The sequence below is a fragment of the Schistocerca gregaria genome, chromosome 4 (assembly GCF_023897955.1).
Source record: "Schistocerca gregaria isolate iqSchGreg1 chromosome 4, iqSchGreg1.2, whole genome shotgun sequence".
NCBI classification, from domain to species: Eukaryota; Metazoa; Arthropoda; class Insecta; order Orthoptera; family Acrididae; genus Schistocerca; species Schistocerca gregaria.
Window position 1 is genome coordinate 32,410,255 of NC_064923.1, and position 15,474 is coordinate 32,425,728.

A 15,474-nucleotide genomic window follows, 5' to 3' on the forward strand; every position below is an offset into this window, starting at 1 on the left:
AGTCAGTGGTTGTCATTCCACCCGATCAAGGGTAACACGCATTCAAGTCATCCAAAATTAGGAAGGGCGGAGGAGCTGAGAAAACAGTGCAGCCAACGTGTTCTGGGATGATACACGTTGCAGATGGTAAATTCCTGAGATGTCTTCACACAAACAGCCACTGCCTCCAAAGTCATACTGAGTGACACATGTTTGCTGTCAATAGAATACAAAATATACGTTGAAACATCACTATGTTCTTTCATAGTGCGATTCATAAAATAGTCCCACTAGTCACAGAGAGTAGAGGTGTTTCTTGGAAAATGACTCAAACCAACAGGGGTAATGCACAGAAGACAACATGACTCAGCCAAATGACGGAAAAATTGCTACGTTTCACTGGAGGATCACCTATCACTATTCTGTGGTGAGTGAAGACAGGGTCACCTGCTGCCACTGGTTGTGATGATGCACCATAAACACACACATCTCCAAATCAGGGTGCTATGGTGGTGGGGAGGGGGAGGGGGGGGGGGGTCCAGAGCTGCAGGGACCATCAGGAACACTGCCTCAGTTACAGAGGCCGTACATGCGGGACCACCCTCTTTTTGGAGGGCTACTACTTGTCCTGGGAAGTAAGAGTCCTGTGGGGCCGTTTCTGGTAAAATGTGCCAGAGGATGACGTTGCTTCTCCAGTTGGGTTTTGGGCATACTATTGTTGCAAGAAAAAAATGGTGCAAAGATCGAAAGGCACAAAAAGTGGGAAGGCTGGGCAAACGTTCCCTGCACAATCTGCACTTCTGTAAAATTTAGAAAACAAGTGACAACTCAAACCCAACAAGGGGGCCATATAATTAATAATGAAAAGTTGCAGAAGAAAATGTGTTTCCAAAACACAGACAAGATCCAATCACAATCAGCACCAAGAATATTATCCAGTGGAAAAGTAGAGTAAAAGAATAGGGGAGGGAGAGGGGGGGATGGGTTGTCAAACTGATAACGTTGAGATATTTTCACAGCATGGACAATGGATCCAATGTTCTGCATTAGCAGCTGGATAAATGTTGTCAACTAAAATCGTAATAAGGCAATTAGGAGACAACCAACTACGACATTTTCAGAACATGAGAAGACTGATCAATAAATGACATAATGCCTTATAAAAAGATGTAATGTAACTACAATTTAGTCTTACTGCTTCTATAAGTGTTGCAAATTGTGAAGTCTTACGGTAATGTAGCTACATTTGACCAAACCTGAATGGCCCGTCTGGGATAGAACAGTGCGTGTAATCTCTGTGGTCTATTAAGCTCATCTCGCCGGGATTTATCGACAAATGATTAAGTAAGGAGAATAATGGTTTGTTCACACTAGTTCAATGTTTGCCTAAATTTTTCTAAATATTTTTGCATAACTTTACCTGCAATGGATCTGATAACATCATTTCAAAGGTACGAGCAATAATAAAAGCACCATTTTACTTTCTTTGCAATATATATTCCATGATTCACTATCAACTTAGCCATCACCTACTTTCAGTTTCAACTCTCTCTCTCTCTCTCTCTCTCTGAGTGACAGAATGCATTGATTACTATTTTTTCTGAAGAAAATGTTTCACTATAGAAAGTAATTTAAGGTATCACTGGTGATTTTGACTGACTAAAAATGTTCCAAAGTGCATTTCACATTCTCCACCATCCAAACAGTGAACTCTGCAGATCTGATTTAATCAATTCATACACACATTTTTCTTACACTCCATAAAAATCATTCTTCTTTCACTGGAAAAACTATTGCTTAAAGGAACTACAATTTTAATGAAAGAGGAATGTACCACTAAAACGGTGTAATTTTGTAAAGAAATGACTAACAATGCAAAATTGGAAGAAGAAAAACCAATAAATAATAATAAGTTTTAATGCACAAACCATGATAAAGAAACCTCTGCCTATAGCTTAATTCACTTCTTAAAACAATTTCCCTGTAGCTTGTGTTGAATACCGCTGGTTGGAGGACATGCAGAAAACGTAAACTATAATCATACAAAGAAGTATTTCTACGTCACTTCTTGTAGAGAGGAACAATTTACATATAAATGAAACAGTGGAAACTCCAAGTAGGAATATCAACAACGTAGAATAAGATAGATTGCTGCTTACCATAAAGAAGACACATTAAGTCTCAGACAGGCACAATTAAAGGACGCTCAACCCAGAGCTGCTGGAGTCGAGTGTCATGTGTGCGTGAGGTGTGCTTGCTTGTGTATATGAATGGTGTGCATTTCTCTTTTGCTAATGAAGACTGTAGCCAAAAGCTTTGTGCAAGTGTCTTCTAATTGTGCCTGTCTGCAACTCAATATGTTGCCTTTATAGTAAATAGTCATATCTTTTCCTACATTGTTTATATATGAATGAACTTGAAGAAAACAAACATTCACACACAATTCAGTTTCAACCCTTACATCACTTTTTATGAGAATGCGACCAGAAATACTTCATGTGTAGAATGTATGGTTCACAAGATTTATAAGGTTTATAAATCAATTTACCCTACAGCTACTGACACCACTGGCCTCAGACATATGTGATAGTTTTTAATCTTAACTACAACCACATGCAAGAGATGCAAAAACACTTTAATAATGACACTGATGAATAAATCAACAAGATGCCAATAAGGAGAAAACAAAAATCTGGGTACCATTGTAACAGAAACTACAAATGCTTTGAATCTCTTAAACACCTGTACCAGGCAAATTGTAGGTAAAGCCGAAGCATTTTTCAGAAACAGTCCTCAAAAAACTTCAAATATAATGTTTTACACTTTTAATACTTTGGAGATCAAGCCAGAACATAGTTCAGACAACAAGTTTGTATTAAAAAGAGCACACCCAAGTACTGATCAGGTTGCGATTTTCTCAATGTGTGATGTATGGCCATCTTGCAACCTGCATCTTGACTGTTATTACCTTTTGTTGTCAACTTCTAGAATTATTTCGAAAGAAAATTAGCGAATATAACTGCTGTTGCGAGTGACTGTGTCAATACGATCAAACTCACATAATTGTGTGTCAAATTGTTAGGTTTCACAGTTTGAGTAATTTTACCACACGATACATCACATTTGTTGAGTGAGCAAGAAATTTTGGAAGTGCAAGGGGAAGAAATTACTCAATAATTCAGGCCACACTTTTTTTGGGAGGACCAATATATTTTCTGTCATTATTTTAAAATTTGTAGTCTATCAAAGAACTAAAGTAAATATGAAAAAAAAGCTTTAAGTTGGGCCCTTTTTTGGTATGTATTACTCTTTAAGATACATCAAATACATATGTAAAATCCAGGATGGAATGTAAAAATATCAGAGAAAGAAAGTTGCTACACACCATATAATGTAGATGCTGAGTCTCGCGATAGGCATAATAAAAAGATTCACACAATTATAGCTTTCGGGCATTAAGGCCTTTGTCGGCAGTAGACCAGTTTTTTGAGACTGCAAACGTGTGTGCAAGCTGCATTTGCGCACGCGCTTTGTGTGTGTGTGTGTGTGTGTGTGTGTGTACTGCAGACAAAGGTCTTAATGGCCGAAAGCTATAATTGTGTGAATCTTTTTGTTGTGCCTATCGCGACTCAGCATCTCCGCTATATGGTGAGTAGCAACTTTCCTTCTCTGGTATTATTCAAATACATATGTGACAGAAAGGCTTTAAAAATGGCATAAATGACTTGTTTCTAGGCCCAATATCCTTCTAAGTGACCATCTTCAAAGTGCTTAGTCCATGCAACCATCAAAATAGATTATACGAAATTATACAGGACTGGGGTTCAGAACCATTGTCAGGAAGCACTTATCAAAAACATTTTACAAATTTTAACAATATGTGAACTCATTTGCACTGCCTCCATCATCACACACTGCTAGCTGACAAGAGAAAACCAATTTCTGAACAGCAGGAGTGCAGCAACAATGAAAAACTGAAGTAGGGAGGTCATATAAATTCCAAAGAAGTTGAACAAACGCTCTTTCTTGTAATTAAATTATGTATTTGTAAAAATCAAGGCCTGGTGATGGAGAGATCATAAGAAATGAGGCAGCATATCCCATTAGTCAAGTATGGGAAAGAAAATTGGCTGTTTACCAATGCCAGCACATCATTTCATTTCAATAATTAAAGCTGCAGAATGTGACAGATAAGAAATGAGGAACAGCCCTTCATTAAATCTCAGCGAAGATAATGCATCTCAACAAACTAACAAACAAACAAACAAAGTAACTAAGAGTTCAAAAATGGTTCCGAGCACTATGGGACTTAACATCTGTGGTCATCAGTCCCCCAGAACTTAGAACTACTTAAACCTAACTAACCTAAGGACATCACACACATCCATGCCCGAGGCAGGATTCAAACCTGCGACCATAGCAGTCGCGCGGTTCCGCACTGAGCGCCTAGAACTGCATGGCCACTGCGGCCAGCTAACTAAGGGTCATGTATTGTGTTGTCTTACAGAACAACAGAGTGATTATTATTATTATTACTATTATTATTATTATTGGGTTGTGGGGCACTCAATCATCAGCAGCCATACAATGTCCCAATGTTTACACAGTCCAGTTTTTACACAGTCCAATCTAGCCACTGTCACAAATGATGATGATGATGATAACACAAATACCCAGTCCCCAGGCAGAGAAAATCCCCAACCCGGCCAGGAATCGAACCCGGGACCCCTTGATCCAGCGGCAGCAATGCTAGCTGCTACACCATGAGCGGTGGACACAACAGAGCAAGGAGGAAATCCTAGTTTAATCCACACTGTAAACATGAAAACTAAAAACAGTTTCAGACAGTGGAGCATCCTCGTGCAGAATAACAAGATGTGTTTTAAAAATGAATGAAAGTTATTCCCTGGAAATTATTCATATCTATGCACCAATGTGCTGATATGATGAAAATTTGCAGAAACTGAGACATGGCAGTAAATCCCAGAACAAAATGATAATGAAACATTTTTAATGAGAGAGTTAAAATTATTTATTCCTGCACACTTTTGGTACAATGTGGGGCAGGCTGACGAATAACTTACCAAGAGTAACAACACATCTGCCCTTTAATGCATTCTTTACAGAGAAAAACAGAAAATGGACATGATAGTGACAAAATTAAACAAAAAATTAAATATGTTATATTTTTATTAAGCAACAAAAAGATTATACAGGATGAGACAGTCTTAATTCATTTTCCAAAAGTGATCACAGACTACTGAGATGCAGAGTAAAATAGAAACACCACTACAAAATACCAAACTCATTGGTAGGAAATTAGAAAAATCAATTCTGAGAATTTATTACAAATATAACTAGAAAGGATTATTAATCCCCCCCCAATTTGGCCAGCAGTGAATATGAACTTGCTGAGCTACTAACTGAAATAAAGGACAGTCTACCATACATATTAGACATCAGTCTCAGCAATTCCACACTCACGATAATTGCTTTATCGTGGGTCAATCATTTGTAACACATGGAGCTGCAAAGACGAGATTAGAAGATGGATCATGCTAGGGTGGGTGGCTGCGAAGCAGCTCACCAAGAACAAGCATAACAGAGTGATAATATACAGCACAAGAAACCAGCCTGTCGAAACACTCTTCTTTTCCGTCTTCTTTTATCGTTGTGAGACACTGACCCTTGCAGCCAGAGACAAGCAGCATGTCAATACATTTGAGCTCTCATGCTGACACAGGATGGTGTACATAAAATGGATCAAACGAAGAACAAATGTGTCTATTACGAAGCAACTTGGCACCTCCAGTGTCTACCAAAAGATTCTCTTGTTCTCTTGCCATATTATGGGAAGAGAGAGAGAAAATACTTGTGTAAAGAAAGTTCAAGCATATGAGATCAAGGGGGAGAGCAATTAACAAGTGGCTAAATCAAATCAAGATCTCTGGTCTATCCCTCCTGCAGGCTGGTAATCATATGAGTCGGAGATACACACATAGGGTCACAGCTGCCCACTAAGCCTCCCCTGACCTAGGGTTCTGGATGACTTGACTGAATTCTCCCCATTTCCTTAGCCTTACCAGTCCTTTTCCTTCATCCCTCTTCCTTCATTCCTTTTCCTTCCCCTTCAATCCGTCTGCCAGAGGTCGATGCGTGTTTTCCTCTGCTGCCACTTAGTGAGTAGGTTTTTTTGTCAATCCAATTGTATTACAAAATATTTATATAGGAAAAAGGGGGCAATAAATCAAAATAGAAACTTATGTTTGGTAGGCACAGACTATTATCGCTCGGAATTTAAAATGCCACAGTAACTAAAAACGGTGAAAATTTTATAAACACTTGAAAATTTCATTATTCATTTGTGTGAGTAAAAAAAACATACATCTCCAAAAGAACAGACACCGTTTGATCCTACAGCGACTACGAATCTAGACACAACAGAATTAAAGGCATTAGCTGTCAATGGGCATTGATTTATATCAATGGGGCAAGCAGAAAATTTATGCCAGACCGGAATTCCAACCGAGATCTCCCACTTAACTATAAGAGACGCGGTGACTACTATGCCATTTGGACACGTCACTGCAACTGCACAACTATCCTAGCAAGCAGACCCAAATTCTGAACTTGTAGCACATACTACTGACATAGCGTTCCTGCTCATCAGACTCATTCCTCTCGCATACTACGCAGAAGACCTGGGCTCGAATCCTAGTCCAGCACAAATTTTCAATTTGACTGGTAACTAACATCTTTAATTCCTTTCTGTCTCATTGCAAATTATTAAACCACAAGGAAAAGAAATCCGAACGGAACTGCATGTTCATTTATGTAATGTCTCAAATAGAACAATCCTCAAAATTAAAACAGTACAGTAAGCTTTCTTCACCGAAGAAGATAATTAAAAAAACTACAGCTATCACTCTCCTATCCATAAATTATTCATTACAATTACTAGCAACCGCACTGCAAAATAGATTTCAGTCTGTCAAAGGACTAAGCTGGTCATGTATGTGGACAGTCACAATAGTCCATTTCCAAGTAGTGAGTGATGGCGTACAATTGACTTCCAAAACTTTTTCGATTTGGTGCGACACCAACATTTATAATTAAAAGTATGTATCATGTTATAGAGTATCCGACAAAATTAGTGACTGGATGGGCAGGACACATTATGTTACGTCTGGTGGAAATCAAGGTGTGCCCCCATGTAAGTTTACTGTGATTCATGTTAATGCTGTATATTAATGATGTGGCAGACAATATTAATAGTGACCTCCGACTTATTTTCTTCAGATGACGGGATTACAATGTGTTACAAAGACTGGTAACTTGCAATGTATTTACAGAAATGTAAAATAATGCACTTCTCAAAATGCAGAAAAACGGTATATTATGGTGGCAATATCAATGAGTCACAGTTGGAATTACTCAACTTGTACAAATATGTGGATGTAACTATTTTCAGCAATATGAAACTGAATGGTCACTTAGGCTCACACTTAGGTCAAGTAAGCAGCAGAGGTATTTGATCAGTAATTCTTTCAGTGCTCCATACACGAATGGAACAGGCAGAAACCCTACACGAGGCATAGTGTCGATTGTCCGCTGCTGTGTACTTCACAGTTGTCTGCAGAGTATGCAAATGGACACAGCAGGACATGGAAGTCGGATGAGGTGGTCCCGTATCACAAAACTATTATCAGCAGTCAGAGTGTCTTCAGGTCCCTAAATCTGGAAAGAGCAAGATGCATGTGCATTACTGAACACACCAGCATCATTTTTCAGTTTAAAAGTGACACTACTCCCATGTTAGCCTTCAGGGCATGTTAACTTCGAGAACCGTTGCAAGACTTGAATAGAGCAAGTTTAAGAAGTCTTGAAAATTTGTTTGTAAAAATACAAAAATAATGCACATTCAACTAATCAAAAAGATAGGTGTACAAATTAAATTGTAGAACCAGCTGATGACTTGTGCACGTAGGATTGTCGAAGTACTGACATAGAAAGAAAAACTGAAGAGTATAACTGGCTGGAATGTCTTTTGTAAACAGGATTCGCCACTAAGCTCGTGATGTAGCCTACTTCCCAGTGATTGGGTGGAGAGATACGTTTTGGGAGCTGCCAAGAGACCAAATCAACTCACTCTCCTCTGCTGATAAGCGAGACATGGTTTGCCAGATTCTGGGTGACTAGGAAAGACATAAAAGACTATATAACAAAAGGTGAGTGCATGACATTAAAAAATATAAATGAGAAACACAGGTGTTTTGCTTGTGTGTGTGTGTGTAATTTTTTAAACTGGTGTATTTCATACATCTGGAAGATATAACACAGTGATACTCTGAAGCCAATTTCTTCATTGCACGAAAATTCACTAGCTCGACTCATATTCAGGCTCAATATCCTGCTGACATGGAAGATTAAGAGATACTGAAAAAACTTTTAATTTATGTTGTATGTATGGGATTTTATGTTAAACATTACACTATCCAATTTTGGAGAGAATGCCATTTTTACGCAATAAAATGGATGTTGTTGTTGTTGTTGTTATTATTATTATATTATTATTATCATAATAATGTGGTTATATTTGCACACACAAAATAAAAGTTAACTCTAATAGGTTCACACAATGTTGTACATATGATTACACCATTGAGAGACTTTTTTACTGATTCAGGAATATAATATTACTGAAAGAAATAGATACTCTTAGACTGTGGTGTGCGTATAGAAGAAAGATGGGTTGACTCGTGTGCAAGAAAGTCATGTTTAAGTTGCTATTTCAGATAAAACAGTGGGTCTCTAGCACTTGTTAGCTGGTAACACACAAAATATCATAATTAACCATTCTCAATGCATACTGTCATGGCTTATTTCTTTGATACCATGCATCTGAAAGATAATATGAAAAGATCTCGCCTTCTGCGATTACTCAAATCACAGACAAATATAGTAATAGATAGTGAAACATTTTGTACTCTTAAGTTGGAGGTTCTGCTAAAGCAAAGGAGCATTATGACGAAGAAACGCAGAAAAAATTAACCAGACAGAAAATCATAATAATGAGAGATTTAAATGCAGATGTGGGAAAGGAAAGTGAAGGACATGTGTAATTGCTGGGAGTAGAAAGGAATGGATTGGCAATCGGAAACACCAGGTTTAAAAAAGAAAGTCATTACATAATCAACTAAGACTTAATGAGTAAATCTGTGATACAACTACATAATTTATGACCAGAACTGTCACAGTTGTTGAGGCAACACCACCTGAACCCTAGATAGTATCATCGTCTTTTAATAGTGACGGTTAGAGAGATTAAGGGGCAGAAAGACAGAAAAGTATGGCGAGAGTGTGGAAGTTGAAGTAAGAGAAATTCAAAGAATAATTTGAAAAATAATGAATAATGTACCAAACAATAAGATGCAGTCAGTAAAGAGAAATGGGGAGAGTTCGAAACAATGGTGATGCAAGCAGCAGAAAAGGTGCAGAGGACCCAGTGATAAGAGAAGGTGGAAAGAAATATCTCGATAGAATGATACCACAGTAAAGGAGGAAGTTGCAAAGAAAAACCAAGGAATTCTGGACATAGTTTCAAGAGAGAAAACACAAATCAATAAAGGAATAAATTGAGAAGAAGATGGTGGCTGAGAGGTAGTAAGGGAGAAGACGAAATGGATGGAAGAGTGGGCAACAATAGGGGAAGACATGTGTGACGACAATAAAAAGGTCCTCTATGGATCGGTTAAGGCAGAGAGAGGCACGACGGAAAGTGAACAATTTAAAAAATTCGAGGAGATGTGGAAGAACTATTTTTAAGAATTGCTAAACCCCAATGGAAATACGGATGAGGAAAATTAGGTGCCTGGGAATGTAGGCAATGCCAAGACAAACATAACGTGGACAGAAATGGATGAAGTAATAAAGAATATGAAAGAAGGATAAGTGCCTCAACTGGATGAAGTAAGTACATGGACAGTGGTTCCACAATGTCACGAGAACCTTATGAAAAGAAAGAAAACCGAAAGACTGGAAAAAGATAACCACAGTACTAATTTTTTAGAAGGGTTGCAGGAAACTTTGCAAAAATTGTAGAAGAATTACTTTGATGTATCAAATGTATTATACTGCCAGTGTATTTGAGAAGATCCTAGAAAAGAGTGTGCAGTAGGCGGTGGGTGGTGGTGGTGGTGGCGGCGGTAGTGAGAGGACCAGTACAGGTCTAGACCACGAAGGTTGACAATGGATCTATTTTTTTGTGCAGGGCTGCTCCAAGAAACACTATGAACAGGATAAGAATTTTCTAATGTTGTTCCTGTATACTGAACTCAAAAGCCGGCTATGAGAGGAATAAAGGAATGTATCGCAGAAGTGAGAGTTGTGTAAAAGTTGGAGGAGAGAAGGCAGACTGGTTAGAACAGAACTATCCCCTCTACTTTTTATCGCAATTATAGATGAAAATGTGAAATAAATTATGTTTGTTGGTGATTAAATGGTGTGGGGAAATGGAGGAGGGGAGGAATAAGAAAAGCTAAAGGTACGGGAGGAAGTAGTGGGACGGCATAGATCGAAATTTAATACAAAGACACGTGAAGCGATGGTGACCGCTAAGAATACGACGAGAGTATATAAGGAAGAAGAAGAGAGTATGTAAGTATTACAGGTCAAATACTAAAGAAAGTGAGAACCATCTTGAAAGCTTAAGAAAAAGACAGTTGAAGATATGATAAAGAGGTCAGTGAAAGGGGAAGGCAAGCACACTTATCTGTACAGAGTGTAAGAAGCCTATTTCAGGACAAGGAGAACAATTGGAACAAAAAAATGTTATAATAAGCATATTATGATCCAATACTCACTCACACTACTGTGAGTAATGAAAAAACGGCAGGTAAGCAAGATACAGACCTGCAAAAGGGAATTTCAAAGGAACAGGGTATGACAGACTAGAATTAATCCAGTTAAGAATGAGGCAGAGAGAGAAATAATGAAAGTCCATGCGGGGGGTCAATAAAATGGATAAGATTATGATGGACTGGACATGTTAAACCAATGGAAGTCAGCAGCACACCACGACAGGCTCACAAAATGACAGTAGCAGTGGATATACCTGAAGAAAGAGAGAGATGCATGAATCTATAGAGTGGAGAAAAGAGGAGAAGACTGGTGAGGGAAATGTGGTGGAAGGACAGGAAAAGATGGAGAGGCTTATGTTGCAAGCAGACCCAGCCAGGGGCTACAAAGGGTGGTGGTGGTGGTAGTAGTTTGGTATTTGGAATAATGACAAAATGCTGCTTCTCTTACAAATTAAAGACATTTTGTAAAGCAATTAAAACTGCATAAAAAATCTCAAACTGTACTGCACAACAGCTGAAATACAGAGGTCTACGGAAAATGGCCTACCATTCTCAAGATTTTTAAGAGATCCACACTTTGCTGCAAAACAAAATACATTTATCATCAGAACAGCAAGTAATAATTTTGAACACAGCAAAATACTTATTATCTGCAAACCATATATTCTTATTTCAGTATATATAACGTGTACTGTAATGCACACAAAACAGTAATCTTACCACTAAGATTCCTATCAGTTATGCGGAAGTTCAGAGGACAAAATGATTTTGATGACACTATTCGGGCTCCATCTTTCAGATCTGCAAACCGTTCTTTTAACATGTGATCTACTGTTGGTCCAAATGCAAAGTTGTTGACAAACACAATGGTTGCACTGATAATCTTTTCACGATGTTCATCATTCAGGAAATCTCCTTTTATAAGGCGATACTCTCCATATTTCTTCCCATACCAACGCATCCATTTACGGAAGTGTACGTTCATAGCCTAGTGAACATTAAAAAGAAAGTTGTGATTAGAACACACATAAACGTACCGTTAATATTCATAGTAGTTTGACGTTTACCAATACATTTTAGTAACTAGAAAATCAACAAAGGGTAACGAGATGTTACATTCGGAACTCATTTCATTTTGTACAGTCAGTGTATATAAATTTGTTATTTGGTCAAAACTATATCACTAATTGAAAAACTCAACTTCTGTAACAAATTAAAATTGAATTTACCTCGGCATACATCGATGGAATTTCAGCTCTTTCAACGCCAAAACATATTTTGCAAGGTGTTGCTGCTGCCATCTGCAAAACCACTTGACCAACTCCTGATCCCAGGTCAACAAAGACATCATCCTTTGTGATTTCTATTTGGTCAATCATTTGGCATACAAGATCATACGATGTTTCACCGTAAACCTGCAAACGCATTTATGCTGATGAGCAATTTTTTTTAAGTCCACACAACAAAGGGTAAAAATATACATTACATTCGAAATATGAATGCAACTGACTATAAATCCAAGATAAATCTTTAAAGTTTTGCAATAAAGGTGCTTTATATCCACAGCTCTTCATATTATGAAAAGCTATCATTCTGTGCATTCATTTTCGGCTATTTTAGCAGAAAAATTCCCCATTTACACTGAACACAATGCAACAACAATGTTGTCTTCAATTTGTTCAAGGCTGGAGCTGATATCATCAACTGGAAAAACAAAATGGAAGCTCTGTCAGCTTTCAGAAACTTTAACCACTGCAGCTCTCCATGCAAGTCCCCTCATCTTTGTGAAGTGATTTAAATGCTTACTCTACTTGCGCCTCGGTCTCCCTCTACAATTTCTATTACCACACTGACCATTACTTGATGCCTCCAGATGTATTCTATCAACTGATCATTGCTTTTAGTTATGTTGTGCCCCAAATTTCTCTTTTCCCCAGTTAGATGTAGTACCTTTTCATTACTTATCTGATGTAACAGTCTAATCACCAGCATTTCAAAATCTTCTATTCACTTCTTGCCTGTAGTGTATCACCTAACTGTCACTACACTCGAGACAAATACTACCAAAATTTGTATTCCAATCTAAATGTATGTGGAGAACTGTTTGTACATGAACCATTAATGATTCCATTTTGAATAATTAATCAATTGGTTGCTGTTTTTGATTCCAGTAAGAAATAACCAATTCTAATTTCTCCATTTGATCAATTTTAATTAGATGCTTTCCGTATCCCTTCAAAAAGTACAGCAGAAAGCACAGCAATTTCTGTGCCATGTTAAAAATATGAGGATTGTGATAATGCAAGAGTTCTGTCTCAAATGTGAATAATAGAAGAAGTGTAGGAGGTCTGAAATGCAATTCTACAACATAATTGCCAAAGTTCCAGAATTCACAGGTGAAAGGCACTAGGTGGTTAAACAATAGTAAGGATAAGTTTTCTAACTACTACTTGTGCCCTCCAATGCAAGTGAATGAACCGTGTTTTCACAAGTTGCAAAATTTACTTGTTATAAACAACACTTTAAAAAGCAAATTTTTACTTCCGGTGTTCATTATTTTGCAACACTTCTACGAAATTGAGATACTCATAATGAAGTGCTCAAAGATCAATCTTTAAAATTTCACAGTGCTCATGTTCTATGATTTCATACGGTATTTAATTTCGCCTCATGTTCTGTGTGGTTGTATGGGGCTTTGCACAAACCCATTTATGATAGAATAAATAAAATAAAAATAAATACCAGTAAAGTATGGTTATCTTTACTTTTCATTAGAAGGTAAACATCTACCAAACTGGTGACAGGAGGCAATAAATACAGTAGAATGCCAAAATAAAATTATCTTTTTAATATAAATGTATAAGAAACACACAGATCTTTGTCTTTATGACTGTCAAATGGAAAGTGGTAAGAACAGTATGTTCTCACTTGATTATGCACAGTGTTTGCCATTAACGTGGTGTTATGTCTGATCTCTGGTAATTATGTAAACATACAATTCTGTTTATCTGGACTTATGTCTACAAGCGCACTGTAGACAACAGTTCATATAACACCAGTTTCAGTCAATTTTATACAACAATGAAGAAGAAAAAATGACATGCTGCACACTTTGCAAAATCAAATGCAACACGGAATTTGTCGTAAGTTCCACGCTACATAATATACCAGATTCAGCTAGCGGCTGTTCAAGATAAGTATGAATGCAGGAAACAAACACAACATGTCTGTGTACCTCTGGCGAGAAAGGTTCATACTGGTTTAGCTTCTCTGGATCAGTGACAGCTTGGTTATACACTTGCTGTAATATGTGCCTCAGGAGACCTCGGGACGGATGCTTGTTTAATCGCTGTGCTGGCAGTGATGTACCTTTTTCCTGAAAAAGGCCAGATTAGTATATATTTCAGTATAGATCAATTTAAAGAATTATGCAATTTGGTAAACTGGTAAAATAGAAAATTACAGGCTGGGATTAAAAATTTCAATGGCTAACAAAAGGACACTAAACGCTATTTACTCTAACTGTCCACAGATACAAACATGTAGGTTTCTCGCGACTGCACAATAATAATTACTTATACAAGTGTAAGAAATGAAAAATACATTGTTTCTATGTAAGAGGGTGTGAAGCAGCAAGGATTATCTGACACACATATCACACTACAGTAATTCTGAGGCCCTAAGAATATGAAGGCACAAGAAAGTATTTTTTACACGTTTCATACTAGTATACTACAAAGCCATCTATACAGGGCACAAATGAGAGTTTCAGTAGCTGAAAGCTAATTAAAAAAAAATTGCAGATTTATTTAAGATTTCAACGGCCACGAATGCAAATCTGATAAGGATTCGCCTACAATTGTGACCTCACATAAAGCAGATACTACCTTAAACCGATGATAATTTTAGCAACATTGGGTAGAATTAAATTACAGTGCCAATATGAATCGACCACTGCAGGGAACTTAGCAGAGGAGGATAACAAATAAACTGGGGGATGTAATAGACAAGATAAATTTCTGCCACCTCGGCTCTGGCTCACGATTCCACGACGAGCTGACTGGCTGTTTCCAACTGAAACTCACTTTGAAAGCTGTTCAAGTATTTCAGTAATTAGTACACAACAGCGAAAGTCCCATATAGCAAGGTCAACGTCAAGTTCCCGAGACAAAGTTCGCCACATCGATCAGTTAGCGATTTGTGGCTGACAAGTGTTTCCGGTTACAGTGCCGCTGCAGATTTTCGGTACAACACAACCAGTCGCTTCGTACAATGAAATGTTGTGTTTATGTTCGGAGAAGCGTAGCTTTTGCGCGCGACCGGCCGCCAGACGACACCGGAAGTAGTGACGCACGAGTTACGTCATCAGCTGCGCGACACGGCATTGATCTGGGCTAGCCGCCAGGCCGATGGTTGCTGGGCAACGCACGCCACCCTTGGCGCCAAACGAGCTAAGGAATAAAGGAGCGCTACTGTTCCAGTCTTTAAAAGATCCAGGCAAACAAACGCTTACTTGTAATCAAGTCCTCTAGCAAGTCAGAACAGGAGTATCTTTCCGAACGGCAAACCAACTATGGTCTCAATTTTACTGCACGGGAATCGCTTCGACATAAAATTAAGTGGAATATTCATTAGG

The 15,474-nt window shown here is 37.9% G+C and overlaps 1 protein-coding gene across 2 annotated transcripts in view; it reads right to left on the reverse strand.

Moving 5' to 3' along the window:
• Window positions 1-15,474, reverse strand: part of LOC126267967 (histone-lysine N-methyltransferase, H3 lysine-79 specific) — a 216,476-nt gene that overhangs the window by 95,103 nt on the left and 105,899 nt on the right. For both annotated transcript variants that reach the window (XR_007549057.1, XM_049973311.1), the window contains exons 5-7: window positions 14,074-14,214; window positions 12,068-12,253; window positions 11,559-11,826 (exon numbers count right to left, since the gene is read on the reverse strand). Coding sequence is in view for 1 of the 2 variants with exons in the window: in XM_049973311.1 (XP_049829268.1) it covers window positions 11,559-11,826; window positions 12,068-12,253; window positions 14,074-14,214 (595 nt within the window). In the remaining variant the exon portion in view is untranslated. The remainder of the gene's footprint in view (window positions 1-11,558; window positions 11,827-12,067; window positions 12,254-14,073; window positions 14,215-15,474) is intronic.